The 20489-nt window shown below is 29.8% G+C and overlaps 1 protein-coding gene across 2 annotated transcripts; it reads right to left on the minus strand.

Annotated features, from left to right (window-relative positions):
- Nucleotides 1-4166: 4166 nt before the first annotated feature.
- LOC107916660 (pyridoxal kinase) lies at nt 4167-19622 on the minus strand. 2 transcript variants are annotated; one of them, XM_016845981.2, is made up of 14 exons: nt 19211-19622; nt 18887-19045; nt 14024-14158; nt 13386-13479; nt 13126-13230; nt 12042-12125; nt 11498-11571; nt 11157-11221; nt 9833-9896; nt 9093-9158; nt 7740-7796; nt 6453-6497; nt 6316-6369; nt 4167-4562 (listed from the first exon to the last, which is right to left on the minus strand). In XM_016845981.2, exons 3-14 carry the CDS (start codon nt 14102-14104, stop codon nt 4422-4424), a joined length of 930 nt encoding a protein of 309 aa, XP_016701470.1. In that variant the 5' UTR covers nt 14105-14158; nt 18887-19045; nt 19211-19622; the 3' UTR covers nt 4167-4421. The 2 variants fall into 2 exon arrangements, with proteins under 2 accessions (XP_016701470.1, XP_016701467.1); XM_016845978.2 differs by lacking the exons at nt 18887-19045; nt 19211-19622 and adding an exon at nt 14493-14767.
- Nucleotides 19623-20489: the final 867 nt, after the last annotated feature.

Below are 20489 nucleotides of genomic sequence, written 5' to 3' on the forward strand. Positions count from 1 at the left end.
AGCCATTAAAATTTTTGTTTGTTTCGAAGTTTAGGTCTTTTTAAAGAAAAAAAACGACATTAACTACGAATTTGCATTTTTCGTTTTCGTTTTCAATTTGGATTACTCCTCTTAGCTAAAAATAATAATTTACTAAGATGTATTAAGTAAAATTGTATAGAATGTATTTGTCTAGATTTAGTCCCTTCTTTCTATTATTTTCTTTATTTATTCAAAATATTAATACTCTTAAAATAATATTTATTTATCTATAAAAGATAATTTCATAACTAAATTAAAATCCGATGAAACCAACTAAATCATATTGACATTCTACAACTCTTTATAATCGTAGTTCATATTAACTAACCACTGTGATTGGTAAATTGTGAACATTACAGTAAATGTGCTGATTGTTTGTTTCAAATATTCCGAAAAAGAAAATCAAAACAAAACAAATCTGAAGCTGAAGCTGATATTTGAATGACTGGTAGATATCGTGGAGCTTCCACCAGTCCAAACATGAAACTGAGTCACTCACCGAGTTACAAACTTCCAAGTTTCTCAAACACTGGATCGGGTGAAACAGCCAAACTAAGGTTTAAGCTGAATAAAACAAGATATTTCCAAAATGATGGAATCATACACTAACTCTCTCTCTCTCTCACACAAACATATATATTCGGATAAATATAAAAATCCTACATCACTTTTAATTCAAATGTGTAATTTTGTATATAAATTTTAATTTAATGTAATTATACACATAAAATATTTATTTTTAATTGATTATATACACACAAAAAAACTTTGATTTTTAATTTAATCATACACAATTGAAAAACTAATAACTCTTCTTATTTTCACAACACATTTGTAGTTTTGATATTTATCCTATTTTTTATAAAAAAATTTAAATATTTATTGTAATTGAACTGTGAGCAGTAAATGATTTGTAAATACTAAACAAATAATCCACAAACCTAACCCAGGAGGTATGTGTATATATATATATATAAATTTGTCATCAACAAATTAAGCTACCATGAATTTGACTAACTGGTTGCTGCCAACTAGTCTTTAAAGCATCACCTTGCAGTTTCTTTTCCCACCTCTCAAAGTATTATATGCACATACGCAATTAATAAAATAAATAATATTTATATCCAAATAGAGTAAGTTTCAATAAATATAGAGTTATACAAGAGTGGTAAAAGTATTATAGAGGTCTTTTATTAAAAGTCAGATTGTATTTTATTTTTTTATTTAAAAATGGATAAATTAGTGTTTATATGTTAGATCAAAGAGCAACCTGTCTTTTCTGGTAAAAATCCATTCAATTTTACTGTTAAAAACTGGTGTGACTAATAGAATAACCAGATACATGTGTACCTAATTTTGATGTACAAGGATCAGTATTTAACAGTAGAAATGGATGAAATTAACAGAAGAGCCGGTTTGCTTTTTAATCTAATGTACAAGAACTAATCTGCTCTTTTTTAATAGAGGAAGCAAAATGCAATCCAAAATACTTTTATCTACAAAGTTTAAATCCTAAATATTTTAAGAGTGGCCATGAACAAACTAAACTCAATAATAAGTTTGATTAAAATAATGTAACAAAATACATGTAAACATAATTTCAATTAATTTTCACATTCACTTTTTTGTCCAACCATTTATATTTAAATTCAAAATCTCAAATTTATATTCTAAAAAAAATTTACAAGACGAGTTTTATAAGTGACATCTTAGGCTTTCGTCACCAAAACAATGCATACGTTTTTGCAAGCATTAGTAAAAATTCATCAAAAAAATTTTAAGTTTCGGATTCAATTATTGTACTCTAATTTAATTATTTTTAATCTTTATGTAATATTATCACATGTATAATATAATGTCAACTTGTTATTTTCAAGAAATATTAAAAACGTGTTATTTGAGTTAAGGGTTTAATATCTACCCTTGGAGTTATGATTGAAATTTTGAATTTTTAAAAAGTAAGTGGGATAAAATGATACAATTAGAGAACATAGACTAAATCCACAACTTACGCATAGTATGAGACTAATAATAAAATTTGACCTAATGAATTTAATCGCTATCATTTGGGTCAAGACTAAAATATATAATTTAAATGACACATTATTAAATTTAAGATTAAAAGAGTCTACGTGAGTCTATTTTTAATATTTTTATCATATAAAATTTAAATAAAACGAAATGTATATTTATTATAGATGAATACAAAAAAAATAGTATAGGCAACAATCTCTATATTTAGTGACAAAATATTATGTTATTAACATGAAAGTTTAAATTTAATCCCAATCAACCCTATATTCCTCCCAATTATTAAAAGAAAAATCTACTATAAATACTCGTTGAGAATACATTATATAAAAAAGAAATAAAGTCGTAGTAATGGACCCATTTAAATAGGGTAGTTAAGGACATGTGTGGACCATTGCCTTCAAGAAGTTCCAAAAATTTTCAAAGTTCAAATGTGTTCAATGGTGACGATTCCTAGGCAATTGACAAAGAATTTGCTTCCCAAAAGTTGGACCCTAATTTATGTGTAGACTATAAAATATTGGTGAACGGACCTAGAATTGTATTGAATTGAATATATTGGTCTACCAAATAACAAACAGTCAAATATCTATTTTCTATGTTCAAAGTTATAAAATTTAATATTTGGACAACATATTGGATTAAATTTTCATAACCTTCCCCTTTTTCCCCCTACGCTGCATAAATAGATTTCTTCGTGATGTTTGTACGTCATATTAATAATTATTGTTTGTGGAAATGATCAGATGTAGTTTTTTATTGCATATAGCCACAGATTTGTTCATAAACACAAGCAATTTTTTTTATCCGTAATTGATCGGGTTTAAGGATTTTTCACATTTCAGACCAAAAGGATTTGAATTACTCTTTATGCAATAAATTTTTTTATTTATTTAAGCTTAACTACAAAATTGATATAAAAATCTTAATATTAGTTTGAAAGTGAAAAATGAAATTACCACCTCTACTAAAAAACTAATTAATCCCCATACTTTCACCTAAGTAAACCTTATACATATACTGGCCTGAACATCAAATAATGACGTGAAAATAATAAAACATATGATGTGGGCAAAAGAAATAATAAAATACTTGAAATGTGAACAAAATACAACAAATTTGACGGCATTTTAAAAAATAGTATGTTTAAGCAACACAGTGGACTTGCATTTTCGACAAAATAGTATTACACCTTCCTTCCCAAAGCTTATTTTACTTGCCACTATGACGACTTAATGACATAATGAGCAATCATAAAGAACTGAATCTATTGAACATCTACCAAGGATGGGTAAAACCGAAATCAGATCAAGCCGATGCAAAGACCGAATCATCATATTTAGAAGGAAAATGAGTCACTTTGAAGAAAGCTGACTCGAAAATCTCTTCCATGAGTTCAGCTTCTTAGAATATCTATTCAAAGTAATACATTCTATTGTACTTAGTTCTAAGTAAATCCGAAATTATATCTGGCCGATGCAAGATTGAATCATAAAAAGCAAGACTTAGCGACATATTTAAACGGAAAATGAGTCACTTATGAGAAAGCTGATTCAGACTTTCCTTGAAGTGAAAAGTAAAGATCCATGAATTCAGCTTCTTAGAATAACTATTCTGTATCTATCGCTACTGGAAGTACCGCATTCTATTGTACTCAGTTCCAAGTAAAACTAAATTACATCAAGGCATCGAAATGAGCCACTTCAATGAAAGCAGAGTTGAAAAATTTTTCTAAGTGAAGATTCATTAATTCAGCTTCTTAGAATGTCTGTTCTATGTCTATAGGTATAGAAACTACTACTTCCTAATGTACTTAAGTTCAAGTAACATCAAAATCAGATCGAGCCAATGGAAGATCAAATCATAAAAGTATTTAAATGGAAAATGAATGGCTTTGAAGAAAGCTGACTCAAAAATTTCTTCAAAGTGAAAGGTGATGTGAAGATGAATATATTCTTCTTGGAATATCTATATCTATATCGACAGCTATTGAAAGTACTACATACTGATGCACTTAAAGTTCCAAGCAGAACTGAAATTCAGTTGGCTCAATGAAAAATCAAATCATAAAAAACAAGAGATTATAACATATTTAAAAGGAAAATGAGTCGCTCTGAAGAAATCTGAAATTTTCTTCGAAGTGAAAGGCGAATATCGCAAATTCAGCTTCTTAGAATATATATTCTATATCTATAGCTATTCAAAGAACTACATTCTAATGTACTTACTGTTCCAAGAGTCTTATTAGTTAATTATCTCTTTTATTTATTCTAACACGATAATATAAACTTGTAGCAAAATACCTTTTACAAAAAAAAAACAAGAGGACTATTGTAGTTCAATACGGATTACTCATCATGTATTGGCTTTCAGGTGTATTTATGAGCTTTGAATGTCAATTTTGGTTGGCGGATGTCGTCTTGACTCTGAATCAACCGAATCTCTAAGCTGCTTGATTTCGAATCAAATCCAGCACTTGTATAGTCATTCAATGTCCTCTGCAAAAGTGCCTACATGAAAGTTGAAACATGAATTAAATATGATTTTTAACATAAACCATTTACTCAGAACAAAACTGCAAGGGTTTTGTTGATTAAAAATGCTGAATGAAACTGCACAAGATAAAGGTAGTTTTGCCCTCATATGTAAGGTTCAAATCAAACCCTCAAATTGTAAGGAATGGTTTGCTGACGTTCCAATAAAGCTGCACAAGATAAAAGATAGTTTTTCCCTCATATATAGGGGTAAATCGAGTCGAGTCAAGCTCAAACCATAAGATCAAGCTTAACTTGAAATTCAAGGCTTGAAAATAGACTCAAGCTCGATGAAGTTTCACTTTTAAAGCTAAAGCTTAATTCAAGAAAAAAGTCAAACTGCTTGAGCTCACTTGATTAGGTTTGACTAAGTCTTTTACCCGGTAAAAAATAAGTATGATTCTCATGCTTAACTTCAAACTCAATTATTTATTTCAAGTTGAGAAATTTTTTTAAAGAACTAATTAAGAATAAAAAAATATTAAAAATAAAAAATCCAATTAAGTTTACGAGCTACTCAAGTCAAACATTAAAATACTCAAATTCGAATCACACAACAGCTTGTGTTACTTGAACAGAAGCTCAAGCTTGACTTGACAATAACCAATTCAAAGTTGAGTTCTTTTTCAAGCCGGACCAGAATACTTGCAAGCGTAAGTACATCATTTATATCCTTACTCATGAATGCCTACGGTTTCCACACACTAACCTTAGATACTCAAGCAGTAGAGCATGACCCAAACAAACATCTCATCAGAGCCCATAGCAAGGGGTACTATAAACATTGCGTCTCTATTAATGGCCACAAGAAGAAAAATGGGGAATCCAACAATTGCAACTGTGTGGTATTAATGTACAAACAATTTGATACAAGGCCCAAATTTTAAAACCTTCTTAATTTAATATATGTTTATGTCCTGTAAGCTGTTCCAAAGTAGAATTCACTAATCAAATAGCATCAACCCATGATTCATTCACATCAAGAAGTTTGAAGTGAAAGAAAAGGCTCTGTATCCTAGCTCTGGTTCATGGCTTCAAAATGACTCAGCCTAGATCAAAAGTGTAGTCTAATCCTTTATAGCTTCAAAGATTACAAAGTTTATCATAAACTTTCTTAAATCAACTCAGGGCACTTTTCTACTTAATAATAAATAGCGGTAAGCATAAAAAACCAAGAAAAGGTGCACCAATTCATTCCGTAGTGTTCAATTTGATCAGTTCTTATTGAATTCAGTTAGATTTTTAATTTTTATAATATAAAAATAAATATTTTATTTCTAATGAAAAGAAAATTGTATCAGAAGACATTCTTTTAATTGTTTTGAAAGACCGATGAATCAAAGCGATCAAACCAAAGAAAGTTGGTTCAGGTCAATTAGGTTAGTTATGGCATTCAACTCAACTTTTAAAAACCAAAATGCTGCACAATAATTGCAATTTTTTCCCAAAACTGAGCCAAACCATTATCACTCTTAATAATGATGCAGATTGAGTGCTTTATCACAAAGTACCATTTGCACATTAGATTTTGAAAACAATAATGAAGATTCCTATGCAAATTCATTATTAGAAATGCTGATGAAAGTGTATGTAAGCTTGAAAAATGATGATCAATCATTGCTACTTAAACGTGCAGACAGAAGAAAGGTTTTTCATCATTCTAGAAGTGCATTATGTTACTCTGATTATAGATACAAGAAAAAACCCTCAAGATTATAACAATCAATACCTGCAAACTCGAAACTGCAAGCTCTGCTGCCTTATCAAGGTTGTCAGGATATTTCTGAGCAGAGCAAATAGCATATGTCAAAGAAACTATACTTTAATATACTGATTTCAAGGCAGGAGTAAAAACAAGAAAGTTACATTACTCCACCCAAGTAGAAGTGCAGTCATTAGATCTCCTGTTCCCTACAAAACATTTGGATGTTCATCAACATAATTTCCAACAAAGAATGAAGTACAACTAATAAAAGAGAACAGAATATCAATATCCTACTATAGTCGCAAATAAAGCTCACATGCAAGCAGAAGTGAGCGTAATTTATGAAACTTCATGATCTAAAAGAGAGGGAACAACTGAAATGCGTTTTTCTTTCTTTTAAGTAATTCTTTAAAGTGGATGATCAAATCTTCTAGCAGGATTAATTGCACATGTAGTAGTGAAGCCTTAGTTTGTACTATTCAAGAATTAAAAAATTATCAGAAGGTTTAAAAGATATTCCATATGGAGTTCAAGTTCCACCGATAATGTAATATATCAAGGGAACATATGCAGATATCTACAATGGCCCTAATAGGTCTAGAGATCTACTATCTAACCCAATACTCCGTGGCTCTTTCAAGGATACACCTTCCATACATAAAATGCCAGGTTCGCAATCTTAGTAGAGGTCATTACTATATAGCAGTTTGGTTAAATTGTGTAAAACAAAATGCTGCTTCAATTACTAATCCAGAAAACTACTCTATCATCGCAATCCCAGAATCTTCAGTCTATTTCAACCCCAAGAATAAAACTAAAGCCTGAGTAGACAATTCCTTGAATCTGTCTTATGCCACTTCCTCAAAACAGCTTAAAATAAAACTGTTATGCTATGCACATAACAAATTGCTATACTTTGGCCTTTTTCAAAGCAGCTCAAAGATTTGATTACAAGACTTAAACCTAAAGCTCTGAAGTTCCAATCTTGTGTAGGCAGAAGACGATAGGGGGTCCATGTGTACAAAAAACTAGTAGCGCCTCCCTCCAAATGTTCTGGTTTTCATTGAATTGCACAAACTTTAGAAGCAAGCCAGTAGTTCATTTAATTGAATGTTTTTACTTCATAAAAAGTTGGTTTTTTTGCCTTTTTGTAGCTTTTAACAAAATTAGGTATAAAAGCTGAAGTAACAGTACTTTCTTACTTTTTTATTCATAACTGGATAAACAATTTGTAAGAAGATGAAAGTAAGTGTCAGAAAAGCACTGGTTTAAGGTCAAACTTTGGGTCCAAAACTCAGCAACAACTAGGCTTTCTAACAATCCCAGGTATCAACACAAACAACCATAAGGGGAATGGTGCGCAAAAAACAATATAGAATAGCCTCAAGACTAAATTCTCAAAATATGGAAAGGTTCATGCTCAATTTACAACAGGAAACTTCGCATACCGTAAAATATGCAGGAATTCTTGGTATGACAATCTTAAACTGCTCAGGAGCTTGTTCCTATCAAACCAACACCACAATAAACAGAGACAAGCTTGTCAGCATGCTTGACCAGTTAAGAATAAGACAAAATAACCAACCTAAAGGGTGTATTAACTTACACATGAAAAAAAGGCATAAAAAAACAAAACAAATATTGTTATTTATTGTTGCATATTTTGCAGATATTTATGAATCTATAAATCATATTGGAGTCAAACATTGCCACAGAGTTAAAAAAAAATTTAAAGTGAGTGTAATCAGAAGCAAAAACCATAAATTCTACCAGATGAATGTTGATTTTATAATTTCATTTGGTACAGAGAAAAGAACCACTTTCATTTACTGCAACAGTTTATTTCTCTTAACCCCCCCCCCCCAAAAAAAAAGGATCAAAAAGAGTAGCAAATACATTTTTTTTTTATATAAGTGCTTTTTGGAGGTAAATAGCAATCAATGATAAATATGAACTAGTCATTTTCATTCAGCCAAACTTCATGCACCGCATTGCAATAACATTAATTAGGAAATATCTCAATTTCAAATAAGTTTTCACTTTGTAAATGGTACAAATTTATGAATGAGGTACTTTATCCCTTACTCTCTAATTTTACTCTTTAAATTTCACAAAAGCTAGAGGGTGGCCCAACCAAACCAATGCGATTTTTATGAAAAAGAAGTGATATTCTACATGTTGGTAAAGTAATGGAAAATTTTATCTACTCTTATGAAAGCAGAAATCCTGTTAAGCATACAGATACAGTGAGACAGATATTCAAGTTGAAGTGAAGGGAGGTACCACTTTTCTCTTCTCAGTATAAAGCATGCATGTGAAATTCTTAATACCTACTAGAGTCATCGTAGCTAAGAGTCTTATATTGATATCCTTAATCTTTTTATCATAATGAACCCACAATGATCACTTCTATGGTAGCACAGATGGTACTGGTAGGATGCTAACCCTAAAATCCATCATATGCTTCCTTATTTCAGAACAAAATATCAGAAACTTATACCCTTATACTTTTACAGTTTCACTCCATCAACAGAATACAAAATATTCAGCCCTCCTTTGAATCTTCAACTCACTAGGAAAGACACTTAAAAATCAGGATACAATCCTCTAACCAAATATATATCTTTATAACAAAATATTAACACAAACAAGAAGCGGAAATTTCATGAAAAAAATGTCTGTTTAGACCTTCTCAGTCTGAAACATGTTTAAAAAATGCACCAGATACAAATGACAGATTTTTAAATGAACCTGCAGCTTTAAATGTAAAGTCAAGCAGATCACATTCAGCAAAAGACTACCTTATCTTTCTGATGACTGCCAATGAGAAGAAGATTACCATCTATATTGATGCTAGTAATCACAACCTGAGACGATCAAAATTCACAGAAAATGGTGTGAAGGATATATGAGAACTAAGTTCTAAAGACAGGAGCTAAACTGTGGAATGAACCATATAATTCTATATGTACAGAAAGATATTGCTAGGTTTTCTTATGACTTCAAAAGAACAACTGGACTGCAAGAGACCACAAAAAAAAAAACAGTAGATTTATTATAAAGTAATTTTCCTCCAATCATAATATGAGCCACAGAACCCATTCTATCTTCTTACCATACAAATTGCAAAAGTTATTTGAGAACAACGGACTACTATCATCTTCTCCAAGTATCTACATCTGCATGTTTGTGTCTCTACACTCTACGAACATTTTAGGAATAAGAAAATTTCCATACTTAATTTTGAGTTCAAACTTTATGACATGAGCTTTAAAGCAGATTTACATCCCATCAAACCCTAACTTGTTTTTATGTTAGTCTTAAATCTGTCTGTAATCATTTAACCGTTGCCAGAAAATCTGCCCCAGTTTAAATTACATTTCTTTTTCATAAGGTTCTAACAACGGAAAAGAAAAAATTACTCAGCCTTACACTAGATGCAGAGTGATAAGGGAGAATAAACTAAGAAAACTTGTTTTTGCGTAGAAATTCCTAAGCCTTGAATAGGTACAAAATGCAGGAAGGAAAACACACACACAACCTTTGAAGGCCCAGCAGCATGAAGAATGTTGCATGCTTTCCGACCATCTGTTTCAGAACCAATCCTGCAGCAACAATATATTCTAAGAAACTGCAACAGAAAGATGCAGAAAAAGAAGGCTTACTACCATGAAATATCCCAAGACAGAGGTCTCAAATAGTAACTCCATTCTGATACAAATTGCCATCAAAGCAAAATTGATATAAGGTTTAAATCCTAGAGCAACATATAGGAACATTGGGTGCAGAGAGAAATAACCAAGAGAACAATCTCGTGCAACCTTACGAGACAGACAAGAAAAAGAATACAAGTTGAAAAGAAAACAAACCAAAAACCTCTTCTTAGACCCAAGAAAAACAAGTTGGACAGTCTCTGAAATGCCTGAAGAAAGAAACTCTCCTTTTAGCCAATATCAAGAATGTCAACTCCTAGCAGGCCAGATTGCATTTTCATTTTTTCAAAGCACGTCCACCCCACAATAGGGTAAATAAAAGCCAATAATCGCTAAAAAGGGCATAGCAGTATAAGCCTACAAAATTTTTGTTTATGGTCCTATTTCTCTGGTAACAATCTATTCATTTGCACTTTAAAAATTTGCTTATCCTGATTCAGCTTTGAACCCGGTGGTTTTGCCAGCAGACAATTATCAAAAAGGCGGATGCATGTATAATAATACTAACAACAACAACAATGATACAATTTAAAACCGAAAGGTTACAATCAAGCATACATGAAAGAACTGCTTGTTTTGGGTTTCTTTCGTTCCTATTAATTATCCAAACCTGAAAATCGAAGAACCTCTTGTCAAAAAGCATGACTCTACATCTCATGGTTTATAAAGATGAAATTTTCTTCGAAAGATCTAGTTTGTAAATGAAGCTATACGAAACCCCAGAAATGCTTCTGTTGACATCCCAATGAACTATAATCAGTGACTCATATGACCTCTGACTCTAGGACATACCAGTTATCCCACTCCCTAAATGGTATCTATTTTGTCTTTTGCGCCATGCAAAGGGAAGATAAACCAAGCAATTGCCTTGAAATCGTACTGATGCATTGCATTAAACATAAACAAATACAACATTGAAAAATCCAGTTCTTTCGAAAATATAAGGCTTGAGAATTCAGATTTCGGGAATCTTATTTTAGTTCAAATTTTATAAGATATCAACAATTCTGCCTTCTACATGCAGCTACCAAAGTCCCAAAAGGTTCCCAAGAAAGCATAAACTAAAAGGAAACAACATGATTGTATACAGACAATGGAATTTTACAACATAGCAAATGGACTTCAACTATTTTATCATATAGTCGAAAATACCTCAATTTAGTCAACAGTTCTGCTTCAAACTGGTTAGGAGTCAACATTGAAGCCACTGGGACAACCTAACCATAAGGAGTGTTACTAATAAGTTTAACAAGTTTCCAACTATATAATTTAAACAACTAATTGTGCATCAAGATAATTATGCATATTTCTTCTAATATGAATAAACAATTTACTGCTATTTAAGCTCCCAATTTAAAAGTGTAATAAACTAATAGATCAAAAGAGCAATTCCTGATTGTTTACTGTATATCAGAGTATGAAATAACCAAATCAGCACAAAGGATATAGAAAAGGAACACTTGGAAGGTTTCAGATAAAGATTGATTGCTCACCTTTTCACGATATACTGATACTAGATCTTCAGGAACATAAAGCTTTCCTTCATCACCCATCACTGGATCACAAACTAGAGAAAAAATGACATGTCTTAGAAAAAAAGGGTATCCCTTTTGTTTTGCTTTTTTCTTTTTTGGTGGTGAGGGGTGTACAGTGGATGGGGGTGGGGGTGGGCAGTGTATATCAAGCATTACTGAATACCAGACAATGTTCCAAGTGGAAAGAATTTTTATTCAGCATCAGATATAGTAAAGAAAAAGGATGAGGAAATTTTTTCTAGATCCATCAAGGCAAGCTTTTTCATTTCATTGTTCCTTTAGTATTAGTTGTTTTTGAAACTTACATTTCTGTCTCAAATTTGTAGTTTCACATTATGTGAACAAAAGATGAATACAATGCCAATTATTTATATCATTATGGATTTGAACAAATCATCTTCTGTGATCATGAGTTAAACTTATTTCAAAAAGGACAAAGCACATGCAAGCGAGTGAGCTTAAAATAAGGTCCAATAGCTTCTGGAGATTAGAGTAGACTTGCCATAAGTAAGATTTGGATTAATAGAGCGAAGCTTGTCTACAACCTCCAGTACAGATTTTAAGAAAGAAACAGAGCCAATATAACCTGCAAATTCACCATGAAAAAACTGAAGCAATAGATATTGAAACAGTTAACACTGTTGGCATGGAAATGTGATGAATTTCAGAAATAGCAGCAACAAAAAGTAAATTCGCTTGATGATTACAGAAACAGAGAAATAACAAGTGAATAGAAACAAACAGTTCTGCACAACTTTTTCTATACCAGAAATAAAGAATATCATTTACATTTCTGAGAGATGATTTGTGACATACAACTGCCCAGAATATTCAACTCTAATGTCTCAAAGCAATGATGAATTATCAACTCATTCAAATTAATTACCAATGAAAGCACAAATATAATAAAATGAAGTTGCATTTTAGTTATTTGTTAAATTTTTAATTGATTATGATTTTGCCTTTATACCATTTCTATTTATTTGGTAATTTTTGAAAAAGTGAAAAATCAAGTTTGAAAGTCAACAAACAAAAGGAGCCTAAACAAATTAAGAGATTATTTAAATCGGAATTTGACCAGAATAAAATGATTCTTATGCCATTCAAGCATTAATTGTTAAGAAACTATTATTTTTACACCACTTAGACATTCATTGATAAGAAACTATAACTTTAAATGCAATTTTCTTCCCCCCCCCCCTGGGTCCAGTATCAAGTCAAATATCTAAAAATTAAAAAAGCTACATTAAAAAAAAAAGAATGAATAAAATAAACAAAATCCACTACAGAAGCATCCTAGTGAATACCTTTTTGTGACACAAATTGCTAAATACACAACATAGGATGTCTTATTTACTTATTTTGTTTCCTTTCTCTATAGTGGGTAGATAATTCCAGAGAGAACCACTCATTTAACACAGAAGAGAATCTCTCTTCTTTGTAAATAATGCTATATGTTCCTTTTTCTTTTAAATATTGTTTAACAATCCTGTTTTTCCCCCTCTTAGATGAATATTATAACAATCTAGAGAATTTTATAGCATTGAAAAGCTGGCATCGTCAAAGAGCAACCAGAAATAAAATACCTGTTAGTAAATGGGTGTAGTACAATAAATTATTTGCTTCAAGGCCTTCTACTAAATCCAATAATTGTTGCCCGTTTAGAACTTGACCCTTAAAAGTTGGGTACCCTGCACAAATTTCAGATAGATTAAACTATGCTAGAAGATGCTGTATTTTGGTCAGAACACCAAACCCAAACTTATACAAGTTTACAGCCGACAGCACTCCATATATCAGGCCTCAGTACTCTGATACTTTCCCAGTAGTAGTATAAGCAGCTTGCCTGTATGATTCGAAAACTGTACTGAATTGATTGGATCCACATCATATCCTAATAGTTGAAGAGGAAAAACTGCTGACTTGTTACCAACATATCCCTAAGGAGGAAAAAAAGAAGAGAAGAAATTAACTTAGAGTAACAACAGAACTTAATAGCAAAAGAGTAATATAGAAATGCTTTTTTTTTCCACGAGGAAATTAGGTGAAGGTAAAATCAATCATACAATTACTTCACTTGTAAACTTCAAAGGATCCTTTAATTGCTAAAATGGAGAAAACAAGAATTTATTCCAAATGTTTTCAAAGATAGATAAGAATATTTCAGTGTACAGGTAATTCACGATATATTAAGAACATAAAACAAAATTTGTACCCAGCTCTTGATGATTGAAACAATTATTAGATAGATATTAAGTGCTACAACAAGACAGATAGTGATCAAAGCCAGAGCATTTTCTACTTATAGTACGAATCTAAGAACAAACGTAATTCTCTTAATGCACAGACATTGACGCAGATGAAAAAAAAAACAAATCATGCTGAAAACAGAATCAAGATTATCATACTGCTTTAAACATTTTCAACAACCAAACAAAGAGTAAAAAAAAGTGCAAAGAGTAGAACACAAAGGAGAAGAAGTACCTGAACTGTGTGAGATTGAATGCTGAGAACTCTACCGGTATTTGATGGAAGAGCCAAGGATAAAATTGGAGGCGATGCCATTTCCGACTTCCTAAACAGCTAAACTGTTCCGATCTTTGACAAGTCCAATAAATTCTGAAATCAATTCAACATCATACAAATCACTAAAACAAAAAAGGATAAATTATAAATTAAATAAATTAAAATTTTCCAATGAAATTATTATTATCTTTGCAGTGAAATATTGAGTTTTTGTCATAAATAAAATTCCCAAATCCAAATTTAGATATTTATTAATTATTTGAAAAAAAATTAAAATCATAAAAAGGCAAAGTAAGTTGTAAAGGGAAGAGATATTTCCGTCCATGTACTAGAGATTTGAGAGAGAGAAGAAAGACAAAGAAAAAAAAAAGCAAGGGCATTTTGGGAAGATTAGGGGGAGAATTAATTTCTCTACTGGGATTCTTACGGCACAGTCGAGAAAAGGTAGAGCGCAGAGAATGCCCCCACCGCGCTGGGCCAAGGTACCTAAACAGCTTCCTAGACCGATTTGGACGCCAATGTCAACTCTGATGAAAAAGAAAAAACACTACTAAGACATCGAGTTCCAAGCTGACCCGGCCTGATATGAGTTTTTTTTTTTTTCCTTTTCCAATCGACATCAGATTTTAGGACAAAGGGGGGGGGTTTAAATTAAAAATATTACGGATTGTTGAAGCTGATTTTTTTTTTTTCGGTTCCCACTTCCCAGTGAATACTTGTCATTTTATAATTTTTTTAATTTATAAAACTTTACAAAGTATCTTTGGTTTATTTTCTGAAAAATCAATATACATAATGTTATAATATGGTAGAAAGAATAAGCATAACATATAGATTTTACATGAAAAATTATAGAAAAAATTACGAGTAGAGAAAGAGATTCACTCTATTAAAAAAAATATACAATACAAAAAGAGTTCGACTATATCTATTTTAAGGATTAAACAATCCTATTATAATTAATATCTACTAAAAGAAATATAATTCTATACGAGCTCAACTTATGCAGTGCAGCATACGACAAGTAAAAGCTAACTAAATTATTTTAAATATTTTAATTAAATAAAAAATTAAAAGCTACCCCATTGAAAGTTTTTCATTGTTAGTAAACCGAGTATGACCGACAAGTAGAACTCATATTAGTAATCACGGTTTGAGATCCGATCTTGTTATAATGGGAATAATTATTAGATACAAATCCATTGGTATTTTTGGCCCAGGTCGGTATTTAATTTAGGGAACACAAATCCAGGAACTGGTGGTGGCTACAAACACATATGGAGATGGGGTGAGGGGTGTATTGGCTCAAATGTGGGTACTAGAGGAATGTCTGTCACTTTGATGCATGATACCATTGAAATCGATTCCAACATCTTCGTGGATTTCACAAATGGTGGAGATTCCATGGTGCTAGAAAAAGGAGGGCAGATCTATAAATATCAAAACAATATATATCTAACACCTTTCATTATCTGATAATTATAGAAAGTTTAAATTTACTGTAGAATTGAATATAACATCTAAATAAGAAATAAAACTTTTCCAATGTTATTTTTTCGGTTCAAAAGACTCGAATTTAAAACTAAAAAAAATATCAAGATCCTTACCTCTCTACCCAATCACGAGTAACACCCAAAAATATTTTTACCTTTATCACCCTAGGCAAGATAATAAATATCGTATTTGTGAATGTGCCATTTTTATGTAATATTGGTATATATTGATATCGGTTTGTTTCGTATATCATTTTGAATTTATCACAATTTTTAAAAATATTTTTTTATATATATAAAAATATTTATAAATATCAAAAATAAAATTAAATAAATCTCAAATATAAAAGGCTCATTAATTATATAAAATACTTTTTCAATAAAGATTAAACAAACTTAAAATAAATAAGGAAAAAATTATTTAGTAAATTAAATAATAAAGTCATTTCAATAACATTTTGTCATTTAAATTTTTAAATTTGTATAAAAAATCTAAAATAAATAATAAAAATTTTATATTTCAAAATTTATTTTTTTACCGGTTGGTATATGTAAAATCAATTAGTATGCATTGGACTGCTTAGTATTAATTAGAATTTACACAAAAAATAAATCTAAAATTTGCTGTTCAAGTTTACTACTAAAACAAAATATTCCAACTAATACAAATGATACGAAGCAGAATTGATTACCTCGCGCCACATAGTTTAAAGTAATGTCAAGAGCGTTTACCTTTTGACAATTGTCAACTTACCTTTGTGTTTGCTTTATTTATTTATTTATTTTAAGGTTAAATTTTAGTTTTGTTAAAATTCAAATTTTAATCTCTATATTTCAATTTTTGATATAGTTTGATATCTGTATTTTTATAATGCCATTAGTAGTCTAAACCACCAATATCGTTAACAATTAAAGTACTAACACCAATTTTTCTTAAGAATATTATTTCAACAAAAAAATTATTTTATCAACATGAGTTGGAATGAGTGTTTTTAAGATTAAATCCACATTGACATGTTATTTGAAATAGTTAAAGAATGTTATAGATTAACTAATGTTGTTATAATAGTATAGAGACCAAATTTTACCTCAAAAAAGTAGAGGAACTAAATCTTAAATTTATACATAGTAAGGGACCAAATCTATAATATGACTAAAGACACTTTATACCTAACGCAAATTATACCAAATAAAAGTATGGGATTAAAGTTCAAATTTAAGTATGTTAATGTGAGGAGAACGAAAATAAATTGTAGCTAACACGATCATCCCTAATATACATAGTATAACAAAAAAAATAAACATTTGATAATATCCAATCTACTTTTCATGGATTTATATATTGTAAATTGAACTATTAGATTTATTATTCAATATTGATTCGCAATGCATATGAATGTAAGATAAATAATATTCACTTTCATTTTAATACAATAGATTTTTAAATCCAAAAAATAAATAAATAAAATTTTTAAAAATAAAAATATTAAGATTAAATGAAAATATATAAACTTAAAACATGTTTTAATCGTAAAATTTTTACTCTCAAAATAATCCAATTCAAAGGCAACCCTTAATAATTTGACTGCCCGACTCTAACTCACTACAAAATCTATTTAAATATCCACTTATGAGAAAAGCATGAACTCTCGGAACGTATTTCATCGTAATTCAAACCGATCCATTTTAAAATACAAAAATTAATAGATTGGTCAAAGGCTTGTGTTTAAGTCGACTTCTATTTTTTATATTTAAATTTTAAATCTTTATTTTAAAATAAAATTTCAAAATTTTGTTCTTGAAACCCCTAAAAATCAATTTAAAAACCAGTGGACTCACCTAATTTATCTGTTCACACATAAAAGTAATAAACTAAATGTCAGCTGCTTTTAAAAAATTTTGTGAAAAACTAATTTTGAAAATTTTAATTTAAAATTAAAGTGCTTAGTATCGTTGTTAAAATTATTTTTTTTAAATAAAATCTTTTATTTTAAATAATTTATTATTAATATTTTTATATATGAAATATAAATTTTAAATATTTGCAAACAATTAATATTATTTATTTGTAAAATTTAATTTAAATATATAATTTATATTTTAATTATTATTAAATTATAATCATTATAAATTTAAATATTATATATTATATATTTGAAATAAATTTCATAATATAAATATTACATTAAAGATAAAAAATGTTATTAGGAGCAAAGTTAAATCAAAAGCACTTTTAGCTTTAAAAAATGTATGTATGTTTAGTATTGTTTATTAGGGTAACTATTAAAATGGTTATTTTTGTTTGTCTCAAGTTACATTTTATTTATTTATATTTAAAATGGTATATTTTAGTCACTTATGTTATTGTATTGTAACATTTTAGTCACTGAGCCGCTAATTATCGTTAACGGTGCAATGGAAAGCTAACATGACACATTAAATCATCATTTCAAACGAAAATTTCAGATTAAACCATACAATTGATCCCTATATTTTCTTTTATTTTGAGCAATTTATTTTTTTTCTTTATTTTCCATTTTCTTCTACTTCTCCTCTATTTTCCTCTCTTCTTAATTTCTTTTAACGTAGTTTTTTTTATATTTTCCATTTGTTAAAACTAGTCCACAAACTCACCTCACACGAAAAAATTAGATTGTTGAAAAAAAATAAAAGTATAGAGACTAGTTTTTAACAAATAGAAAACATAGAAAAAAACTACGTTAAAAGAAATGGAAAAATGAGGAAAATAGAGGGAGAAGTAGAAGAGAATTAAAAAAAAAGAAAAGTTAAAAGAATATAAAAGAAAAAAATGTAAATTGCTCAAAATGAAAAAATATGGGATCAATTGTATAAATTAACTTAAAATTTTCGTTTGAAATGATGATTTAACATGCCATATCAGCTTACCGTTACACCGTTAATGGAAATTAATGGCTTAGTGACTAAAATGTTACCGCCCGATAACATAAATGACTAAAATGTAACTTGAGGTAAATAAAAGTCACTATGTTGATAGTTTAACCTTGTTTATTACTTGAGATATAAAGTTTAAATATGTTAATCTGGATTAAATTTTACCTCCACGAAATGAACCTAACCAAAATTTCGATTCAAATAGGTCAAAGAATCTAAAACAAATACAAAGAAAAGAGAAAAAAATGAAAGATGAAAACCCAATTTGAAGATAATCAAATCCACAGAAAGATTAAGGTTACCACCAAAAAGAAAAAGGTTTTCGTAAGCTAAATATTAGAGGCAATTAGACAGTGCCGCATGTCTAAAAGTCAAAAGTTTCATCATATGACACCAACGGTATAGTTTTACATACCAGGCAATGTTGGAGAAATCGCCGGGTCCTGAGAGATCCTCGACGGATCTTGTCAACTCACGGCCTCAACCAAACGAGAGGCTACGGACGTACGGCCGCGTCGGGGCACTGGTTGGCTGCAGGATTTGGGGAGTGGGGGAGATGGGTATGGCGCCGGCGCTTGGAAGATAAGAAGGAAATGAAAAACTCAATTACTCAACTATAAAAAGTAATAGGATTTGAATCAATATATTAAAATCAAGTGTTGACTATTGAATTTGGAATATTGGATTAATTAAATATAATTCTAAAAATACTACAGTTTTTTAGAATAATAAAAGAAACCTTAAATCGCCAGGTCTGTCGAACCATTTCTGGCCGACCTCGTCAGCCCTTGACTGGCTCTCAAAGAACAATTGGTTGGCTGATGCGTTAACATTAAGCTTCTCTGTCCCTTCTTCTTGTTCGTTCATTTTTTTTTTGAATGGTGATGGTCTGAGTCTACGAGTTGGGTTCTTGGACGACGACTCGGTCTCAAGTTTTTTTGTGTATTGAAGAACAACCGAGTCAGCCATCATCCACGAACTCAGGATCTACCATACCAAAACACATCTCTTCCATTTACAAAGCTTTCCAAACATAGCTTTCTCCCTTAAAAAAAATATAAACAGAGGTTATGTTCATGTTTTGTGTGAAAATTTTTGGATTTTAGACTCTATATTTCTCTCCCTCGAGTGCAAAAACTAAAAGCAGGAGCTCGTCATCCATCACTGACGTCATCGGCCTGAGATTAAAAAAACCAAACCTCCATGAGTTAATTTTGCGCTAATTTAATTAAAGAAATTAAAAAAATATTCTTCCGAAATTAAATTAAATTAAATTAAATCATTAAAAAATATTTTAGTATTTTTATTTTAACAAAAATTAATAAAAATATATATTGTAGGATTTAAACATACCATTTAAATTAATAAAACCTTAAATTTACCTCTCAACTAAAATTTTATTTTGATGTTTTTATTTTAATATGCATAATTCACTACCTTCATCAGTAATAATGTTGTTGATTGAACTAGTATCTCAAGTTAACTCAACACTCAAATTTGATGGCAACACCGTAATAAACAATTGTACTAATTTAGTATTCTTAATATGATTTATTTATGTGTTTAAATTTTGTTTTATTCACAATTTAATCTAATATTTATCATTTTAATATTGTATATATTTCATGTGTTTCATTATTTATTGTATGTCTTTTTCAAACATACCTATGTGTTTTAAATACATGTTTTTCACGCGTATACGCAAGTAATAGAATTTCTAGTATTTTGATAATTACTTTTTGACATGCAAAGAAAAAGTTAAAAAAACAATATATTTATAAAAAGAGTAATTTGGAATTTTAAATTTTGAGTTGGAGTTATTTTGAATATGAATTTTCTTAGTTGGAATTATTTTGAATTATGTAATTTTAGATCTTAACTATTTAAAGTTTGAATTATTTTGAGTTTGAATAATTCAAGTTTGACATTCAAGGTAATTAAGTACTGATAATTTGGATACACATTTTATTAGAAGTTAAATCGTATTTTGTTACCTTTTACTCAAAAAAATTGAGCAA

The sequence above is a fragment of the Gossypium hirsutum genome, chromosome D11 (genome assembly GCF_007990345.1).
Source record: "Gossypium hirsutum isolate 1008001.06 chromosome D11, Gossypium_hirsutum_v2.1, whole genome shotgun sequence".
In the NCBI taxonomy this organism is placed as follows: domain Eukaryota; kingdom Viridiplantae; phylum Streptophyta; class Magnoliopsida; order Malvales; family Malvaceae; genus Gossypium; species Gossypium hirsutum.